This window comes from Poecilia reticulata, linkage group LG22, assembly GCF_000633615.1.
Source record: "Poecilia reticulata strain Guanapo linkage group LG22, Guppy_female_1.0+MT, whole genome shotgun sequence".
NCBI classification, from domain to species: Eukaryota; Metazoa; Chordata; class Actinopteri; order Cyprinodontiformes; family Poeciliidae; genus Poecilia; species Poecilia reticulata.
In genome coordinates, this window is record NC_024352.1 from 21,251,755 (window position 1) to 21,268,475 (window position 16,721).

The 16,721-nt window shown below is 39.6% G+C and overlaps 3 protein-coding genes across 3 annotated transcripts in view; 1 reads left to right on the forward strand and 2 right to left on the reverse strand.

The window, feature by feature from the left end:
- ddx24 (DEAD (Asp-Glu-Ala-Asp) box helicase 24) overlaps positions 1-2,382 on the forward strand; it is a 7,514-nt gene extending 5,132 nt beyond the window's left edge. Inside the window, exons 6-8 of the mRNA XM_008400085.2 lie at positions 774-962; positions 1,041-1,170; positions 2,099-2,382. Coding sequence (XP_008398307.1) covers positions 774-962; positions 1,041-1,170; positions 2,099-2,373 — 594 coding nt within the window. The 3' untranslated portion in view covers positions 2,374-2,382. The remainder of the gene's footprint in view (positions 1-773; positions 963-1,040; positions 1,171-2,098) is intronic.
- Positions 2,383-2,405: 23 nt separating this feature from the next.
- Positions 2,406-9,985, reverse strand: LOC103458940 (ubiquitin thioesterase OTUB2). Its single transcript, XM_008400086.2, has 6 exons — positions 9,866-9,985; positions 8,400-8,517; positions 8,192-8,310; positions 6,537-6,621; positions 4,330-4,521; positions 2,406-2,756 (listed from the first exon to the last, which is right to left on the reverse strand). Exons 2-6 carry the CDS (start codon positions 8,478-8,480, stop codon positions 2,550-2,552), a joined length of 684 nt encoding a protein of 227 aa, XP_008398308.1. The 5' UTR covers positions 8,481-8,517; positions 9,866-9,985; the 3' UTR covers positions 2,406-2,549.
- A 100-nt stretch (positions 9,986-10,085) lies between these two features.
- On the reverse strand, positions 10,086-13,828 carry ccdc197 (coiled-coil domain containing 197). The gene is made up of 9 exons (XM_008400084.2): positions 13,644-13,828; positions 13,516-13,558; positions 13,253-13,429; positions 13,009-13,166; positions 12,852-12,934; positions 11,835-12,007; positions 11,213-11,323; positions 11,002-11,118; positions 10,086-10,331 (listed from the first exon to the last, which is right to left on the reverse strand). Exons 1-9 carry the CDS (start codon positions 13,745-13,747, stop codon positions 10,161-10,163), a joined length of 1,137 nt encoding a protein of 378 aa, XP_008398306.1. The 5' UTR covers positions 13,748-13,828; the 3' UTR covers positions 10,086-10,160.
- Between the last annotated feature and the right edge of the window lie 2,893 nt (positions 13,829-16,721).

The following is a 16,721-nucleotide window of genomic DNA, read 5'->3' on the forward strand; positions in this document are numbered from 1 at the left end:
CCCCCCCCCACACACACACTTTAGTGTCTAATACACAGCAAAAGAAAAAAAAAAAAAATTATAGGTGACCCTTTATGCTACCCTGAACAGCTTAGGAACGTCTATGGGCTTTACAAAACTATCGATTACATTTTTTTGTACAAATCATTCTTGGATAATGAGATTTTAGTCTCGTCAGTTCTGCTTTTAGGGCCTCCTGTCACTTTAAATCCAAGTAAGGTACTGCTGGCCACACACCCCTCAAATCAATGTTTACACTCTCCTGTGAAAATGGCTGCAAATAGATGTGCAACTGTACATATTCGACAAGCATTAGTCGAGCCTCCTACCCAACCAACAAGAATGCAGCAAGTGGTTTCTGGGTGATACATCAACAACAAAACACTTGTCTTTTCCAGCAGCCATTGTACCATGCATACAGCGGCAAAATCAGAACAAACGTGATGGAGCTCAGTTTTAGTTGCTAGGTAACAGTGAAGTGCCTGTCGATTGTGCCAGTTTAAGAGAAGCTGAGACCCGAATGGAAGCATAAAATCAGGAAAAAGTGAATTGTGCTTAAAAGGTGCCCTTTAAGATATTCAAGTGGCTCAATTAAAGTATTATAAAAATACTGCACGTCTTCAAGAGCAAACAGCAGCAATCTCATTAAACAAAATGTGTTGGCATTAGTGGGCAGGATTGCTCCTGCATGTACTTAGTGTAGTTTGCTTTGTGAATCCAGTGTAGAAATAAAGCAAAGTGGAAGTAAAAAAAAAAAAAGATTTATCGTGCAGGTTCCTCGAACATCAGAGACGTATGTCCATCGGAGCGGCCGCACAGCAAGAGCCACCAAGGAGGGTCTCAGCTTGCTGCTCATCGGCCCAGACGATGTGATAAACTTCAAAAAGATTTCCAAAACTCTGGGAAAGGATGAGGAGCTCCCCCCCTTCCCCGTGGAAAACAAATGCATGAAGGCCATCAAGGTATAATCATCAGCATCATGTGACAACAGAGCTCTGTAATTTTGTGTCTCCATTAACAAAACGTCTGGCATGTTACAGGAGCGCGTGAACCTCGCCAGGAAGATAGAAAAGATCGAATATTACAACAACAGGGAGAAGCAGCATGACTCGTGGTTCAAGCAGGCAGCAGAGGCCCTGGAGGTTGACCTCGACGATGACCTCCTGATCGGTAAAATTAAGTTAAACGCACTCAATTTACAGCTTTTCCCAGTCACTTTGGTGCATTTCTGAAACAATTCATGCAAAAAACAAGTTTCTTAAAGTCCTTAGCTCCTCACTCAAAAGTAAAATATCAATGATTCAGTATGACCAGTCATTTTATTGAGACAGTCAAACTGCTGTCATGTTAACAGTGTACTCAGGATTATCCGTTTTGATGACAAGTATTGTAATTATGGGAGATCAAAGAATTTTAATTCTGTACTTAGAAATGCACAAAAGTACTAGAGTATTAGAGCCATACTAATAAAATAAAAATTGAGAATAAAGTCACAATGAGACAACTCACATGAGAATAAAGTCATTACAATAATGTATGAAAATAAGTCAAAATAACATGATGGTCAATAGGTCATATTTTGAGAATAGCTGTAAAATTATGACTTTATTCTCGTAATTCTGTTTTAGCGTGGTCCTAATATGCTGTCATATGACAGACTATTAGGGCCATTGTAGCTAAACAAAAAATAAAAGTAACAGTCTGCCAAAAAAATCTGTTTTCTGGAGAAATCCAAATTTGAGCTTGAAAAGTCAAAAAATGTGCAAAATTACATTTTGAGAATCTCAGGAATATTCTAGAGAAACTGGACATCACTGAATTTAAAGTTGCAAATTTACTAGAAAAACATCTTTCAGAAAAAACAGATCTTTCAATTTCTGATACGCTCAATTTTCTGAAATGTCAATTTCTGTCTGTCTAGCAAACATTTGACTTTTCAAATTTAGAAATGTCATTTTTTTCTAAAAAAAAAAAAATTCCCCTCTTTTTCCATCTGCAATGGTTGTACTAAAGCAGCTGAGAAAAACAAGTAAAAAAAAAAAAAATCACTAAAAAAAAAAAAGCATAAAAAAATACTGAAAACCATCTGTGTCCACAGGCAGCGCCAACGACCAGGAAACTGACATGGAGCAGAAGAAGATGGTAAAGCAGATGAAGAAGAATTTAAAACATCTGATCTCTCAACCAATTTTTAAGAACTTGGTAAAAACAAAGTATCCGACTAAAATGGGAAAACTGGCCCTGGCGAACATGCCTGTTGCAGGGATGGAAAGCGCCCTGACCAGGATTTCTGGACAGAAGAAGGTAAAAAGATATTTTCCACAACAGCAGAAACAGCAAAAACAAAGGAAAAGGATCAAGAAGCAGGAATAATGTGGTTAAATAAAAAAGTTTCTGTACTAAAAAGAGCTTAATTCTACCTTTAATAATTCTTACTATTTGTGTAGCTTTGAGGATGGGCTGCTATATTTTATAAAGTTCTGTTTTCATAATGAAATGAAAACCTGAGTGTGTTTTTATCATCGTCATTTGGCCGCTTCCTGAGCTGGTCACAGGTGAGTCCGTTGGTAGAGAATGTTGTAATGTGAAGCCTGGTAGAGGAGATGCAAGGATGGATCCACTCCCTCAGGAATGACGTGGTGCACCAGCTGCTGCTCGTTTCCCTCCATGGACACGATGTGGATCCCAACGTCCAGAGCCTGGGACAGGGCCAAGATGTCGACGTGGTCACACTCCATGGCCATCACCTCCACTTCCTGAACGAGGCCAAACAAGACTCCATCAGCACCACGAGAGCAAACAAATAATTCATGACTTGTCAGATTAAAATAAGTTCCGATCTATTAGCCAATAACGTAGATCGGAACTACAACACTAACTACAACTTAGTGTTGTAGTTTGTCCGCCATCCAGCAGAGGGCGCCGAAGGTCATCCTTAAACGGAGCCGTTGACACAGAAACAAACAAAGATGGCGACCGTATCAGAACAGCGAAGAGTAACGGTCCAAACAAAGTCCGGTTTGGGATGCAAAATGCACTTTATGCAGTACCGTTTTTAAATATAAACACTCGAAAAATCCTTAAGACGTTTCGAAACAAATGCTTGACAAGCTCCTTAATTATCTCCTTGATCGCGCTCATTCAGCCGAGCTGCGTCAACTTCCATCCATCCATCCATTTTCTTCCGCTTATCCGGGGTCGGGTCGCGGGGGCAGCAGCTTCAGAAGGGAGGCCCAGACTTCCCTCTCCCCAGCCACTTCTTCCAGCTCCTCCGGGGGAATCCCAAGGCGTTCCCAGGCCAGCCGAGAGACGTAATCCCTCCAGCGTGTCCTGGGTCTTCCCCGAGGCCTCCTCCCGGTGGGACGTGCCCGGAACACCTCACCAGGGAGGCGTCCAGGAGGCATCCTTACCAGATGCCCGAGCCACCTCAACTGGCTCCTCTCGACGTGGAGGAGCAGCGGCTCTACTCTGAGTCCCTCCCGGATGACCGAGCTTCTCACCCTATCTCTAAGGGAGAGCCCAGCCACCCTGCGGAGGAAACTCATTTCGGCCGCTTGTACCCGTGATCTCGTTCTTTCGGTCATGACCCAAAGCTCATGACCATAGATGAGGGTGGGAACATAGATCGACCGGTAAATCGAGAGCTTCGCTTTTTGGCTCAGCTCTCTCTTCACCACGACGGACCGGTACAGCGCCTGTTTCACAGTAGACGCTGCCCCAATCCGCCTGTCGATCTCCCGCTCCCTTCTTCCCTCATTCGTGAACAAGATCCCCAGATACTTAAACTCCTCCACTTGAGGCAGGACAACCCCCCTGACCCGGAGAAGGCACTCTACCCTTTTCCGGCTCAAGACCATGGCCTCGGATTTGGAGGCACTGAGCCCGAGATGCTACAAAGGCGAAGATGTTATGACAAAAAGGCGCAAAGGATAAAAATTTAACGGGGAAAAAAACATTACAATAAGCAAGGTTGATTTTAGGGCTTTAATTAACTTTATGGAAAGAAGTTTAAACATTTCGTCAAGAGCAAACAATACTTCCTTATGAGCATCTCCGTTTACTGGTTCACATATTAATTCAGCAAACTAGGAGATTGCAGTTTTGCTATATTTTATAAATACGTTTAAGTTTAATACAACTGAAAATGAGTAACAAAATGTTCTTTGTTACTGCAAGACATTGAGAGAAAATTTAGGTTTTTAAAAAAAATGGCCGCTTATTAATCTAAAGTTGGTCCATAAAAATCAGTTAACCCATTAACACCTTCTTGCATCCATTTTAAACTCCCAATAATAAATATTCTCAGCAGGCGTTAGGTTTATTCCCTACCTGACGACAGTACACCTTCAGATCTGGAGCCTCAACGAAGTTGCAGAAGAAGTCTTCATGGATTTGGAGGTGTGCAGACGTGAGCAACCTGAGGAACTGCACAAGGCTGTCTGAGATGATCTGTTCGTTCAAGAGCCTGAGGAGAACGTCGTCATGCTGTGCAGCAATGCACTGATCCACCACATGTAGGACCTGAAGGGCGAGAAAAACTGTAAACAGACAGAGCTGCAGAGGCGGGAAACATTTCTGTCATTTTTCTTTCCTGTAGCCAGAGCAAGAAATATTTTTAAAGCCGTGTTTGTTTGGATGATTGTTGGTTCTGATGCCAAAAGGTTCACAGCAAGTCCAAACCAGTTGGTTGGGCTCAACTGGTTTGATTAAATGCAAGTGAAAGAAAGGCTGCCGTTTGAAAATCCCCGTCTACATTTCTAGAAAGTGTTGGCTCCACAATGGGGCAATGTTAATTATTTAAAGTATTTTAATAAGAATCAAGAAGCTGACTAAGGCAGTCATGTCCAGACTTTTAGCCACAAGAGCCAAAATTGTAAAGTCAAAAGCATTTTATAGCACAATCAAGTAATTACCTCGAGTGTTATAAAAATGCTCTATGTATCAAATATGACTAAAAAGACATTTGTAATTTAACGCCTTGAACTTGGGGCCGTCTCTTTAAGAAACCCCTGCTCTGAATCTCCAACCTCAGGAAGTCATCACAATCAGGGGCGGGTCTAGAAAAATATTTATAGGGTGGCAAGAGGGGGGCAGCATATGCCAGTATATAATGGACTTTTAATGCAACTGTTAGAGCAACTTTGCATTAAAAGTGTCATTATTTATGGAATGACAATTCATGACAAGTGTCAAACATTCAAAAAGACTTCTTCATGTTCATGACAGATGTTATGTCATGTTTATGACAGTGTCATGTCAGTCTTATGCACACCCCTTCAAATAAAGTGTTACCATAAATTCTCCGTGATACAAATCTAGAAACAGTTTTGTTTCTGTTAGTTCTGTCAACATGCAAGAAGGGGCAAATTTCTCTTATATTGGTCAATCGTTTTATTTTAAATATGCTGTAGGAGCCAACGTTTGATGATTAGTTCAGTTTTTGTCGCTTTAACTTTTAGGCATTGCAGCGGCTGCAGACAGTGCACCACAACAAAGGTACAATAAAGGTGATAAACAGGTGAAGAACCAAACACCACTTCTATTCCGCCTTTTCTCGCTATGTGTCGCTTTACACGGACCCGTTGCCATGGCAACCGACAGACAACAGCTCAACGAGCAGACGGAGCAGAGATTACCGATCAGCGGCATCAACACCAATAAAACAAACATTTCCCACACAAAAGAGTAGCAAAAACACTAAAACATAACATTCAGTCTGTTGCATTATGCCGTCAGGCTTGATGTCTATATTGTCATTATTAAGCTTCCCCCTTAGCACAGCGGCGGTTGATTAGCTGATTTAAACAGCTGCTCTATTGATGATTTGATGTGCGGTTGACCTGTTTTAATGCTAACGGAACCAAAACACACCGAACTGCGCAGCACATGTTAAGGTGATCAAAGTTAATAGAAGTCTAGCAACAGTTAGGCTAGCATAACTGACCCACTGCTGCTTCTTCAATGTTTTCTTTAAATTAAAACTTTTTCCTCACCTGTTAAATCTGAAGCCCTTGTCATCCAATTCATAGGGTTAAATTAACCGCTAAATATTACGTCCATTTTTCAGATTCTTTGCGTGACTGTAGTATTTCCCTGACCACCCATAATGTTGACTCAATGGACAGCAATGGCGCATCACGTAATGTCCAGTCCAGTAATTTATATCCATCCATATCAATGCTGCTGCCTCGCGCTCCGTCCTTCCCGCTACTCAGCAGTAGGTGTCAGGTTACATTGTGTTGCATTCAATGTTGTCGGAAAAAAAAGAGATTCATGCGCTTAATACCCGATTTCCCATAACTATTTATTGAATTCATAGTCGCCAGCTGGGGTGGCAAGGCTATCATTTGGGGTGGCAACTGCCACCCTATGCCACCCCAGTAGATCCGCCCCTGATCACAATATAAATACTGCCCCTCGTTTTGTGCTTTTTACTTACCCGTTTAATAAGCTAAAAATGTAAAAAGAAAAAAAAATCATCTACATGATCACTTTATCTAAAGTGTATTAATTAGAAAAACGTCTCCTAAACTCACTGTGCTCTGGAGGTGGTCGAATGAAGCCTCTTCAAATCCTGCAGAAATCAAAACTTTTCCACATTGTATTACCTGGGCCTTAAATCTGAAATGAAGAAGAAGCAGACATGAAAAAAACATTTTTCTCTTGTGATACTGACCTCAGCTTGGCTCTGGGTCTCTGCAGGGTAAAGATACTGATGCTGGGATTGTGCAGAGTTCAGTTTATTTCTGACCTCTTTAGTGCTTTGAGCAGGAGTGGCCAAACGTTTCGTCACATGGCACAAAACTGCCAAATGACTCGGACCAAAAACAAAAAAAAAAAAAAACAAAAAAAAAGCTTTCCCATCTCAACAATAAACTGTAGTAATTTTAATTAAACAAATGGAATGAATTTTTGTTGGAAGAGAATATCTAAATTACTGTCAAGGCATCCAGTTTTCACATTTTTTAGGTCTTGATTAAAACATTTCTTTGAAAATGCTTCCGGTATTTATCAATTACACTGAAAAAACACAAAATATTACCACATTTTATTGTAGCTTCTAGTGCAAATATTTTAGCTCACTTAAAATGAGACAAAACTAACTTACTGAAAGTAATGTCTCAGCAAGATACAGGAGTTTGTTTTAAGTCAGTAATTCCTTAATATTGACAAAAACATTCCACTGCTAGATTATTTCACTTATAAGGTGTCAAGTGAAATAATCTGCCAGTGGATCTAATACTTTTTCATCATCAGGGAATTATTTACTTCAAATAAGCGGCTATATCTTTCTGAAAAGTTACTTGCTCCTCAAAGAAATCCATTTAGGAGGTTAGCTTAATGCCGCCAGGAGGAATATGGAGCACCGTAATTTGACGACAGCTAATAAATAGATTCATAAACATGAAAGCGAAGGATACATGTGTAATTTCAGTGTGCTTTAGTTAGTTTCATAAATGTATAGTTACTGCTTTTATTTCAATTAGCAAACATGTTTTCTCAATTTCAGTTTGTTATTTTGCTAGTTTTAGTAAAAGGGCAGTATTGTGCAAAAACAACTTTTTTGAGCTTTACGTCATGTTATATTGTTATTCCCTCGTCAAAAATACATCTGGAGTGTTGCTTTGATTCTTTCATGCACGTTTGATAAATCTTTTAATCTCCATGGCAACCATTCAGTTGTGTGAAACACCTGGATGGACCTAGCCTTGCCTTCGAGCCGCAGCTTCTTCTCAGAGCTGCAGGTTCTAAGTTTCTGCATGACGATGCAGCCCTCCAACACTCGGCTCCTTCCTTCAGACTAGCCAGCAGCAATTAGCAAACGCCTGGTGGAATTGCTGAGCTCATTTTAATAGCTACTTGTTTGTAAAATGCTGGCAAAAAAAAAAACCCAAAAAACTTCAAGGGGTAAACGGAGGAGCGGTATGATGACGGAGTTTCAATTTCAAGGTTTTACATTACAAAGTACAGTCATATTTGATATATTTAACATTCTTATAACTGAAGTGAACAGTTGCTTATTTTTGCTATAAAAAGGCTCAATGTGCCTGGAAAACACACGATACTGCCCCTTTAACTATAATAACCTTGTCATGGACCCCAAACAATAAGTCAAAGGGCCTCAAACGGCTTGTGGGCCGCACTTTGCACACCCCTGGTTTGTGTCTGCATTGCACAGGTCAACACTGACCTCTGCAGGACTCTGGGGTTGTGCAGAATAAACTCCAGGTGTGCGAAGCAGACAGCTCTGTAGAAGCAGTTTCCATCGCCGTAGACTTTCCTCACTGCCGAAAACTGGCGGGCCAAATCCTAAGAGAAGAGGAGTTGTGTTTGTTTACGACACAGCGGACCGAGTAAACCAGAAGAAGCTGCTTTCTTTTGGACATGAAGCCGCATACTTGGTACTTGGGACTCAGTGTTCCCTCCGGCAGCAGCGATGAAATGTCCTCTATGCATGAAACCAGGCTGCAGTCCTCCATCTGCCGACAGCCGAGCAGCTTTGGAACCAAAGCGCAGCTTCACACGGGCACACGCAACACCACGCACGTCAAAAGAAGCGTTGAAACACGTTTTGTAAAAAAAAAAAATGTACTTCCACTTTCCCGAAAACCGGATGTTTGCGGAAGAGCATGTGCGTAGTCCATTTAAAGGGCCAGTCCACGTTTAGCAATGCTGACGTCATACTAAAGAAATTGTATGGTCGAAACATTTGTCCTTTTAAAAGACTATCACAAATTCACTTAAAATATGTAAAATATGTAAAAATACTTTATGTTGAATAAAACTATAATATTATCATTTTTATTGTATTTTTCCTGTATTGTAGCCTCCAGGTGTCAAACTCCAGTCCTCAAGGGCACCAGGGTCCTGCAACTTTTAGATGAGCCTCTGCTGCACCACACCTGAATACAATAATTAGGTCATTAAAGCTCTGGAGGACCTGGCTACACAAGAAGGAGGTAATTAAGCCATTTCGTTCCAGTGTTTTGTACTTGTGGCAGATCTAAAAACTGCAGGACAGTGATCCTTGAGGACTGGAGTTCTGCACCCTGCTCTAAATTAATTGTTTTCCCTTAAAGATTGACCAAAAAAAAAAAAAAAAAACTTAAAATAAAGCAGCAACACAATGTTACTCAGCAAAATTTTGGAAAATACCAATTTTAATTTAAAAAATGGCTGGAAGATAACGATTTTAAATTAATAATGTAGAATCAGTTAAATAAATGTAGCTGAAGAGTTTTTTTTTAATGCTCTGCTTTCTAAGTTGTCCAAGAATTTTAAATTAGTAATTTTGGACTTAAAATTTCCATGAACATAACCTGAAAATATTCAAAATGGAAAAGACAAGAAAACATGTTGTTTAAGAAAGAAATCAGGAAATTACTATTATTTTCAGTCAGAATCGAATCAGAATTACCTTTATTGATCAATAATTTGACTTTTTGTCAACCTCACAGACATTCAATATAAATATATAAACTTTAGAGGGAATAGAATAAACAATAAAAGGAACTGTATGTATGAGTATAAGCAGCCACTTAAATATAAAAGAAAAAAGTCAGCGCAATAATTAAAAAGTTAAAAACTAGAACTATAAAAAATAATAATATCCAGGTTTATGCTTGACATGTGGTTTTTCTCAGTGTTGGATTCTGATGTAAGATAATTAGTTTTAAGGTTTTATTGCAGCTTTAGCAGATGTTCCATGTTGGAAAAGGGTAAATTAAGCATATTTAATAAAAACACAGATTCCAGATTATCTGCAGAAACATAAATAACTCAACAAAAATCCCCTAATTTCTTCTGCAAATTGCACTTCAACCCAATCTGTAATAACCATCAGAGATTAAAACATTTTTCTTACCTGTTTGTCTTAAATGAAACCCTTGTTTCAATGAGTAATTTACTATAAATTAATGCTTGTAACCAAATTGCTCAGACACTGCATTGCATATTGTACCTTTCTGCATTATTTGAATCTAATTCTTCATTTTGAAATGAAACAACGGCTACATCCCCATGACATTTTCCTGATTCTGGAAGTAAAAGAGGCACTCAGGTGGAAAAGAGGTTCAAAACACAAGCCATGAAAACACACTTTAATGTAATAAGCAGAATAAAAGCTTGGCAAAAATAAAAAAAAAATGAAAACGACAGCATCAGTTGGACAAGTCGCTGATTTTACTGGCTTTACTTGAGCTTTTGATTTGAGTTTTGCTGCCGATGCTTTTCAGCGACTCTCTCCATCGTTTGTCGGTCAGAGTAGCGGTGGAGCAGGACTCCAGCCTCCTCACTCTCCTCTCCGTGTCCGCCTTGTCCAGAACAAACTCCTGGAAAACGAGATTTTAATCGATGAAAACATGTAGGAAAAGACACAAAACGTTTGTTTTTATTATTCCATCGGTGTCTAAACTTAAATACTTTGTCATATTTATATAATACAACCATGTAAACTTCTGATGGGTTAGTTCCCAAAGTTTCAGTTAAATAAAGTCAAACCAATGGATGCTTTTCAGAGAGGAAGAAGCCATTCCCCCAAAAGCAAGATAAAAACCAAGTTTCTGTTTGCATTTGTTCATTTTGGACGTAATGTAATAAATTTGAAGTTTTTGACCGTAACAACTGTTATCTGTAGTGTGGAGTCTGGGGGTGGCAGCATTATGCTGCAGGAGTTTTGTGGTTCTGGAGGGACAAAATAGATAGTACCATCTGAGAAACTGAAGCTTCTTTAATAACTTTTTCTTTTTCCTTAAAAACATTTTTCTTGTAATTTTAACAAATTTTTTCTAGTAAAATTGCATCTTTTTTTTTGCTAATATTGTGACAACGTTCTTGTAATTGAACAAAAATGTTCCTAGCCTGGGATGATTCATATAAAAGCCACTTTTTGAAAATATTTTCTGTTTTTAAGAAAATAATATGTCAGATATGCCTTATAACTGTAGTTATAAAAGTAATCTTCCTTGTTATTCCTGTATTATTGTTAGTATAGAAAGTTACCTTCACCATGTCCATCATAATCAGGACACTCATGCCTTCCAGCGGTCCAAATTCTGGGATGTAACACTCTTGTGCAAGATTGTTGACAGCCAGAAGTAATTTTCCAACTTCCTCTCCCTGCGAGACACAAATGCATGTTGCATTTTTTTCAGAGCCGTTCTACTTTTTGTAAATTAACCATCTTTGAACTGTAATGTTGAGAAAGTCACACCTTCTCTCTGGATACGCCTCGTTTCATCAGCAGGTTAACTTCAACCTGCCTGTTCTTCTCTTTCAAGCTTTCTAACTCGCTGTGCAGTTCAGACAGTTGTTTACTGGACATCTGTGCATGAAAGATGCAAACATTAAAGTCGCATGATATTCAGAACCAGAGCCGGCCCAAGGCAATGGGAGTTAAGTAGCTGCTTAGGGCCTCCACACCACCAGGGGGGCCCCAAGAGGCCCAACCTACCAAAATATAAACATATTTAAAATAATACAAACTAAATTCTATTGCACATTTCTGTATTATTTTCATAAAAGTTACAATATATTAATTTGTTTTCTGTAAATTTAGTGTTTACAAATAGTTAAAATAATATAAATGCCACTCTGCATTTTAAAATCCTTTATTTTAATTTTGCTACTATTTAAGGTTAAAATCATAAGCCATAACAACATTAGGACGATGTAACTAATTATAAATGATGCTAACAATAACATAGAGTAGCTTAGAAATGATGAAGCATCTGGTGTTGACATGTCGGTATCGGGGGCCTCAAATGAAAATCTGCTTTGGGCCCCAAAAAGGCGTAGGCCGGCCCTGTTGATCTGAACGTTTATGGATCTCTAACCAGCGTTGTTATGCTGTGCTGCTGCTTCGTGCTTTGCAGCTGCCGCCACTGCTGCTCCACCGCCGCCTCCATTCGCCTCAAACGTTGCAGCAGCTCTTGGTGGGTCACGGACAGCGTCTCATGGCGTCGAATGATCGGCATGGCTAAAGATTCGCTGCTGTTGTGGCGGGGAACTGGAAGAGATCGCACACACTTTGTTCCAGCAGAGCAAGTTGGCAAACATTCAACGTATAAAAACACACGCACCTTTTTCCTCACTGTGACGTTAAATCAGACTATTCCTGCTTAGGATTACAGAAAACATTTTTGTTTGCTAAATGACAAAATAATGAGACGGGGTACTATCTATGGCATGTGTCAAATTCAGGGCCTGGGGGCCAAATCTGGCCCGCCGTATCTTTTTATGTGGCCCTCTAGTCTCCAAATTACATCAATAAGTTCTTCTAGTTTTTCACAAACCCTCAAAATTCACACAAAATCAGCTCATATTTTTTCTGATTTTTACTGCAAACTTGTCTCAAAATTAACCAAAAACATTGGATTTGATTGACTGCTGGCTCAGCCTTACTTGATGTCAAGTTATAGTCTGTGATCGACACGGCGAGTAATAAGACGTCACCTCATAAATTAGCTCAAATATTGGAAAAAATCCTTAAAATATTCCTAAATTAACACCACAAACTGTGATTTTCATTACAAAACCACAAAAGCAATCACGAAATCCTGTGAAAAAATGTTCAACATTATTTAATTAGTGTTTCTAATTCTAAGAAACACTTATTGAATTCAGAAACAAACAGCTACTTATAGACTCTTTAACAGTTTAGCATGTTTTATCAATACATTCTGGGACAACTGGCCCTTTAAAAACATTCAGAATTTGGATACAGCCCAAAATGAAACTGAGTTTGACACTGATCTAGGGTGAAGACTTTCTGACAAACCTAATAATCCTTAAAGTCAGAAAGTGAGATTTTAAAAAATAACTTTTTATACAGTGTACATATTTGGACTTACTGCTGGGGAGATGATCCAGAGTTTTCATCAGATAATCCTCGTAGATTTTGTTTTTTTCTGTTCTCTGCTTTAAAACTTGTCTCCTGTAAGTTTAATATGGGTTTAGCAAACAACAGGAGCCTCTGACATTATTAAACTGTTTGTTTCACATCCTCACCTGGTTTCTAGTTTTGTCAGTTGTTCTGTTAAATCTTCAATCTGTCTCTGTTTCAGGATGTTCTGCTCCAAAGTTGCTTCACACTGTTTCAGCGCTTTTCGTCGCTTCACTTCTTTCTCAGCCACAAACTTCTCAAATTTCATCTCCTCCTCTTTAGTCTGGGAGAAAAATCCAAAGCCAAAAATCGCTACTGGATTTATTTTTCTTCCTGCAGTTGCAGTAATTTTAGGAAATATCACCTCACCTGCCGTTGTTGAGTTTCCAACTCTGACCTTCTATTAGCAAGGGCCTCCATGCAGCTCCTGAAATCTTGTGTTTTGAGTGCGAGTTGCACGTCCAGTTCATGCAGCTCAGCCTGTTTTCTTGCAATAAGTGCCTTTTTTAGTGCTTTCACTCCAACCTCTAAGAGTTTGCTTGAAGTCTAGACATGAAAAAAATAATCAGGGACATCCAACTCTGGCATAACATTTGTTACACATTTAACAAATGTGTAACATTTATCCTTACTTCTGTTGTAGCAGATATGCACATCGTCTCTTTTTTCCTGTCTCTAAACAAACCAATGGTTATTAGCAATGTGATTTAGTCAAGACATTTTTGAATATCCTGTCCATAACGAGCAGATCGGGCCCTACCTCGGGTCCTCCGGCTGAGTAACAAAAACATTTTTCACTCGTTTTTCCATCTGAAGTTTTGGACAAGAGTCTCCGTCCAGAACTGGTACAGGAGGCGTTGTCATTTCTGCTATAAATGTGTCTCCCCGTCGTTCTGGTCATGAAACACAAACACTCTGCTTCCTGGGTTTGTGTAGCTGTTGCCTGGCAACCACCACGGAGACTGCCCAGAAGAATGCCTGACAAAAACTCATGGAGAAGAGTTTTTATTTTACGCTTTAATGCAGTGGTCCCCAAACTTTTTCCTGTGAGGGCCACATAACGTTTTCCTTCTCTGGTGGGGGGCCGGAGTCAGTTTGTAAGAGAAAAAGTGTGACAATTGCAGGAGTGCCTAAATGACAATATATATTGTTTTCCAGAAAGCACAATCAAATAACCCTCTTTGGGTTCTTCACAGAATAAATCCAAGGATTATAGTCCGTATTTTCCGAACTATGAGCCGCACTGGACCATAAGCCACAACCCCAAAGTTGCTTTTTTGTTTTTTAATCAGTAAACATACATCTAAGCCTCAGATATCTCTGCCGGTTTTCCACAACGATGCAACTGCAGCAGCGGGGGGCGGACACCCAAAATTTGAGTCATAACAGGTCAATTGAATATCACATTTATTATGGTTGAAAAAGAAAAAAGTTGCCAAGATTAGATTTAACTGAACTGATTACGGTAATTTCCGAACGGTAACTGTAACAGTAAAAGTGCTGATCCTTCGTGTTGCTACTAGCATGTGCTAAATCAGTGGTCCACCTTTTTATTACCGCGGACCGGTCAAGACTTGGAAATTTTGTTGCGGCCCGGGGGGAGAGGGGGAGGGGAGATGAACAGTCAGAGAAGGCTTCTGCATGTTCGTGTTCTCACTAAATACTGATTAATATGCCCTGTTTGGGTTGTCTTGGCCCTTTTATCGCAGCCTGTGGGGTTTTTCCCTGACTTGGAACGAGAATACAAACAGCTGAATGTGACAAGTAGCCAATCAAAAAGCGCAGTGACGTCAGAACAGAGGGGAATCCCAAACAGCTGACACAGCGCCACTGAGAGTCCGGAGGATATCGGAGATGATATGTGGAAATGTTTATTATTAAATCTAAAGATCATTATTATGTTTATTCAGTTAAAAATGTTAACTATGAAAAAACATATYCACCTCCAAATCATAATGCAGCAAATAGAGCGGCTGCTCCCGTCGTCTTTTACCCACCGCCTTTTCTTTTTGTTACATCTTTTATCTCTTAAAATGACTCCACACTACACTTCTACATCGTCATCCGTCATCCGTGTTTGGTTATTCTAAATTCCCGCTACGTTAGGTGTTTTACTGGATTATCCTCTGGAATCGGGATGTTCGTGACTGGAATCGGTTCGTGTTGCTCCGGGATAAATCCATTCTGCTGTCTCTTCCCTGGGCCTTCTCCCCTTTGCAAAGAAACTTTCCAAAGACATCTGATCTGTTTCTTACTCATTTTGCTGCTTGTGGGCTCAGTGTTGGCGCGCAAGTAACCAGACTTCCAATGATTCACTTCCTGCTAAAGAGCCCCCTGGTAGTTGAAGAAAAATCCACATATAAACGGCTTATAGTCCGGAAAATACGGTAAATGAAAAAAAAATCTGAATATTCTCAGGTATTGTTCAGGGGGCCGGACCAAATGTGGAGGCGGGCCGGATCCGGCCCGCGGGCCGTAGTTTGGGGACCCCTGCTTTAATGGGACTGAACATTTACAAAACTGAACAAATCATAACAGAAGACAGAAAAATGTAAGATTAAAATAATCGTAACTGATTTATGGGGCAAAATGAGAGATATTTGTTTTTGTAACGGTCGTGGTATAAAAGTTAGAAGCTGAAAGGCTTTTGTCATTTGCATAAATATCTTTGTATTTTTTTTAAATAACTCATTAACTATACAGGATTAAGTAAGTAATAAACAAACTGCAACAGCTACCTTGTGCTATGGTAACTAAGTGAAAGAACTTCTGCTGAAGTAATGGCGGGAACAAACCTGAAAACTGGACGGTCAACGATGGATCAAGATATAATCCACCAGGTAGACTGGGTCCTTAGGAGGATGTAACTTATGAATTTGGACGCACTAGCAACCTGAAACCAGGAAATGTGCGAAAAAATGGATAAAATCCAGATAATCAGAAGTACAAAGGAATGTTTACAGTTGGTTTTCCTGCACAAACAAACCACACAATGGTGGGCAATGAACCAGTTTGTTTTTAACCTAACTCGTGTCTGAAAAGAAAAAAAACATCATGTAGGAATACCTGTCCAACAAATGTTGGATCGGAAAGCTGTTAACCGAAACCATTTTGGGTTTGGAAACAAATCTTGCGCCTCTTTCTCACATTCTCAGCTGTCAGCCCAACAAAGTTCACTTTGACATTGAAGGCTGTTCGTTCTGTGCAGTCTTTTTGGTTCCTCTTGCTGGAGATAAAACCTAATAACTCGCCATTCAACAAACATGTTCTTCCAGAATAAACTTCAGTTCATTTATAGGTGCATGAGGGCAAAACAAACGGAGCTCGCTGGAACTTCAACAGCTAGACCTTCAAAAAAACACCGACTCAACTGAACCTTAATACAAGGAAGTCAGGCTTGTCTTTGATTTTGATCACAATCTATCCTCCATTACTCACATTTTTGGCAGACAGAGTTACAAAACTCACCTGAGTGTGATGTCACAGGCTGAAGGCAGAGCCAGATATTTATACCTTTTTCCTCTCTGTCTGAAGTTAAATCAGAACAAATTTTTCTTGCTTTAAGTCAGTTAGCATAATCAAAATTATTTAAATTTGCTAAATGCCAAAAAAATTGGCAAGGACTATTTCTAGAGATTTTTTTGGATAACTTTAACACATTAGTCTTAGGGATAATTGTCTTTGAAATGGGGTAAGTGTTTTGGGTTTCCTTTCTCTAACTGAGTCCATTTTGTAGGCCACTTCACTTTCACACTTCTTTTCAGAACGAACTAAAACTTTTCCATATTGACATCAAGTCACGCCAAAACATTGACTTTGTTGTCCTTAAGCTATAACT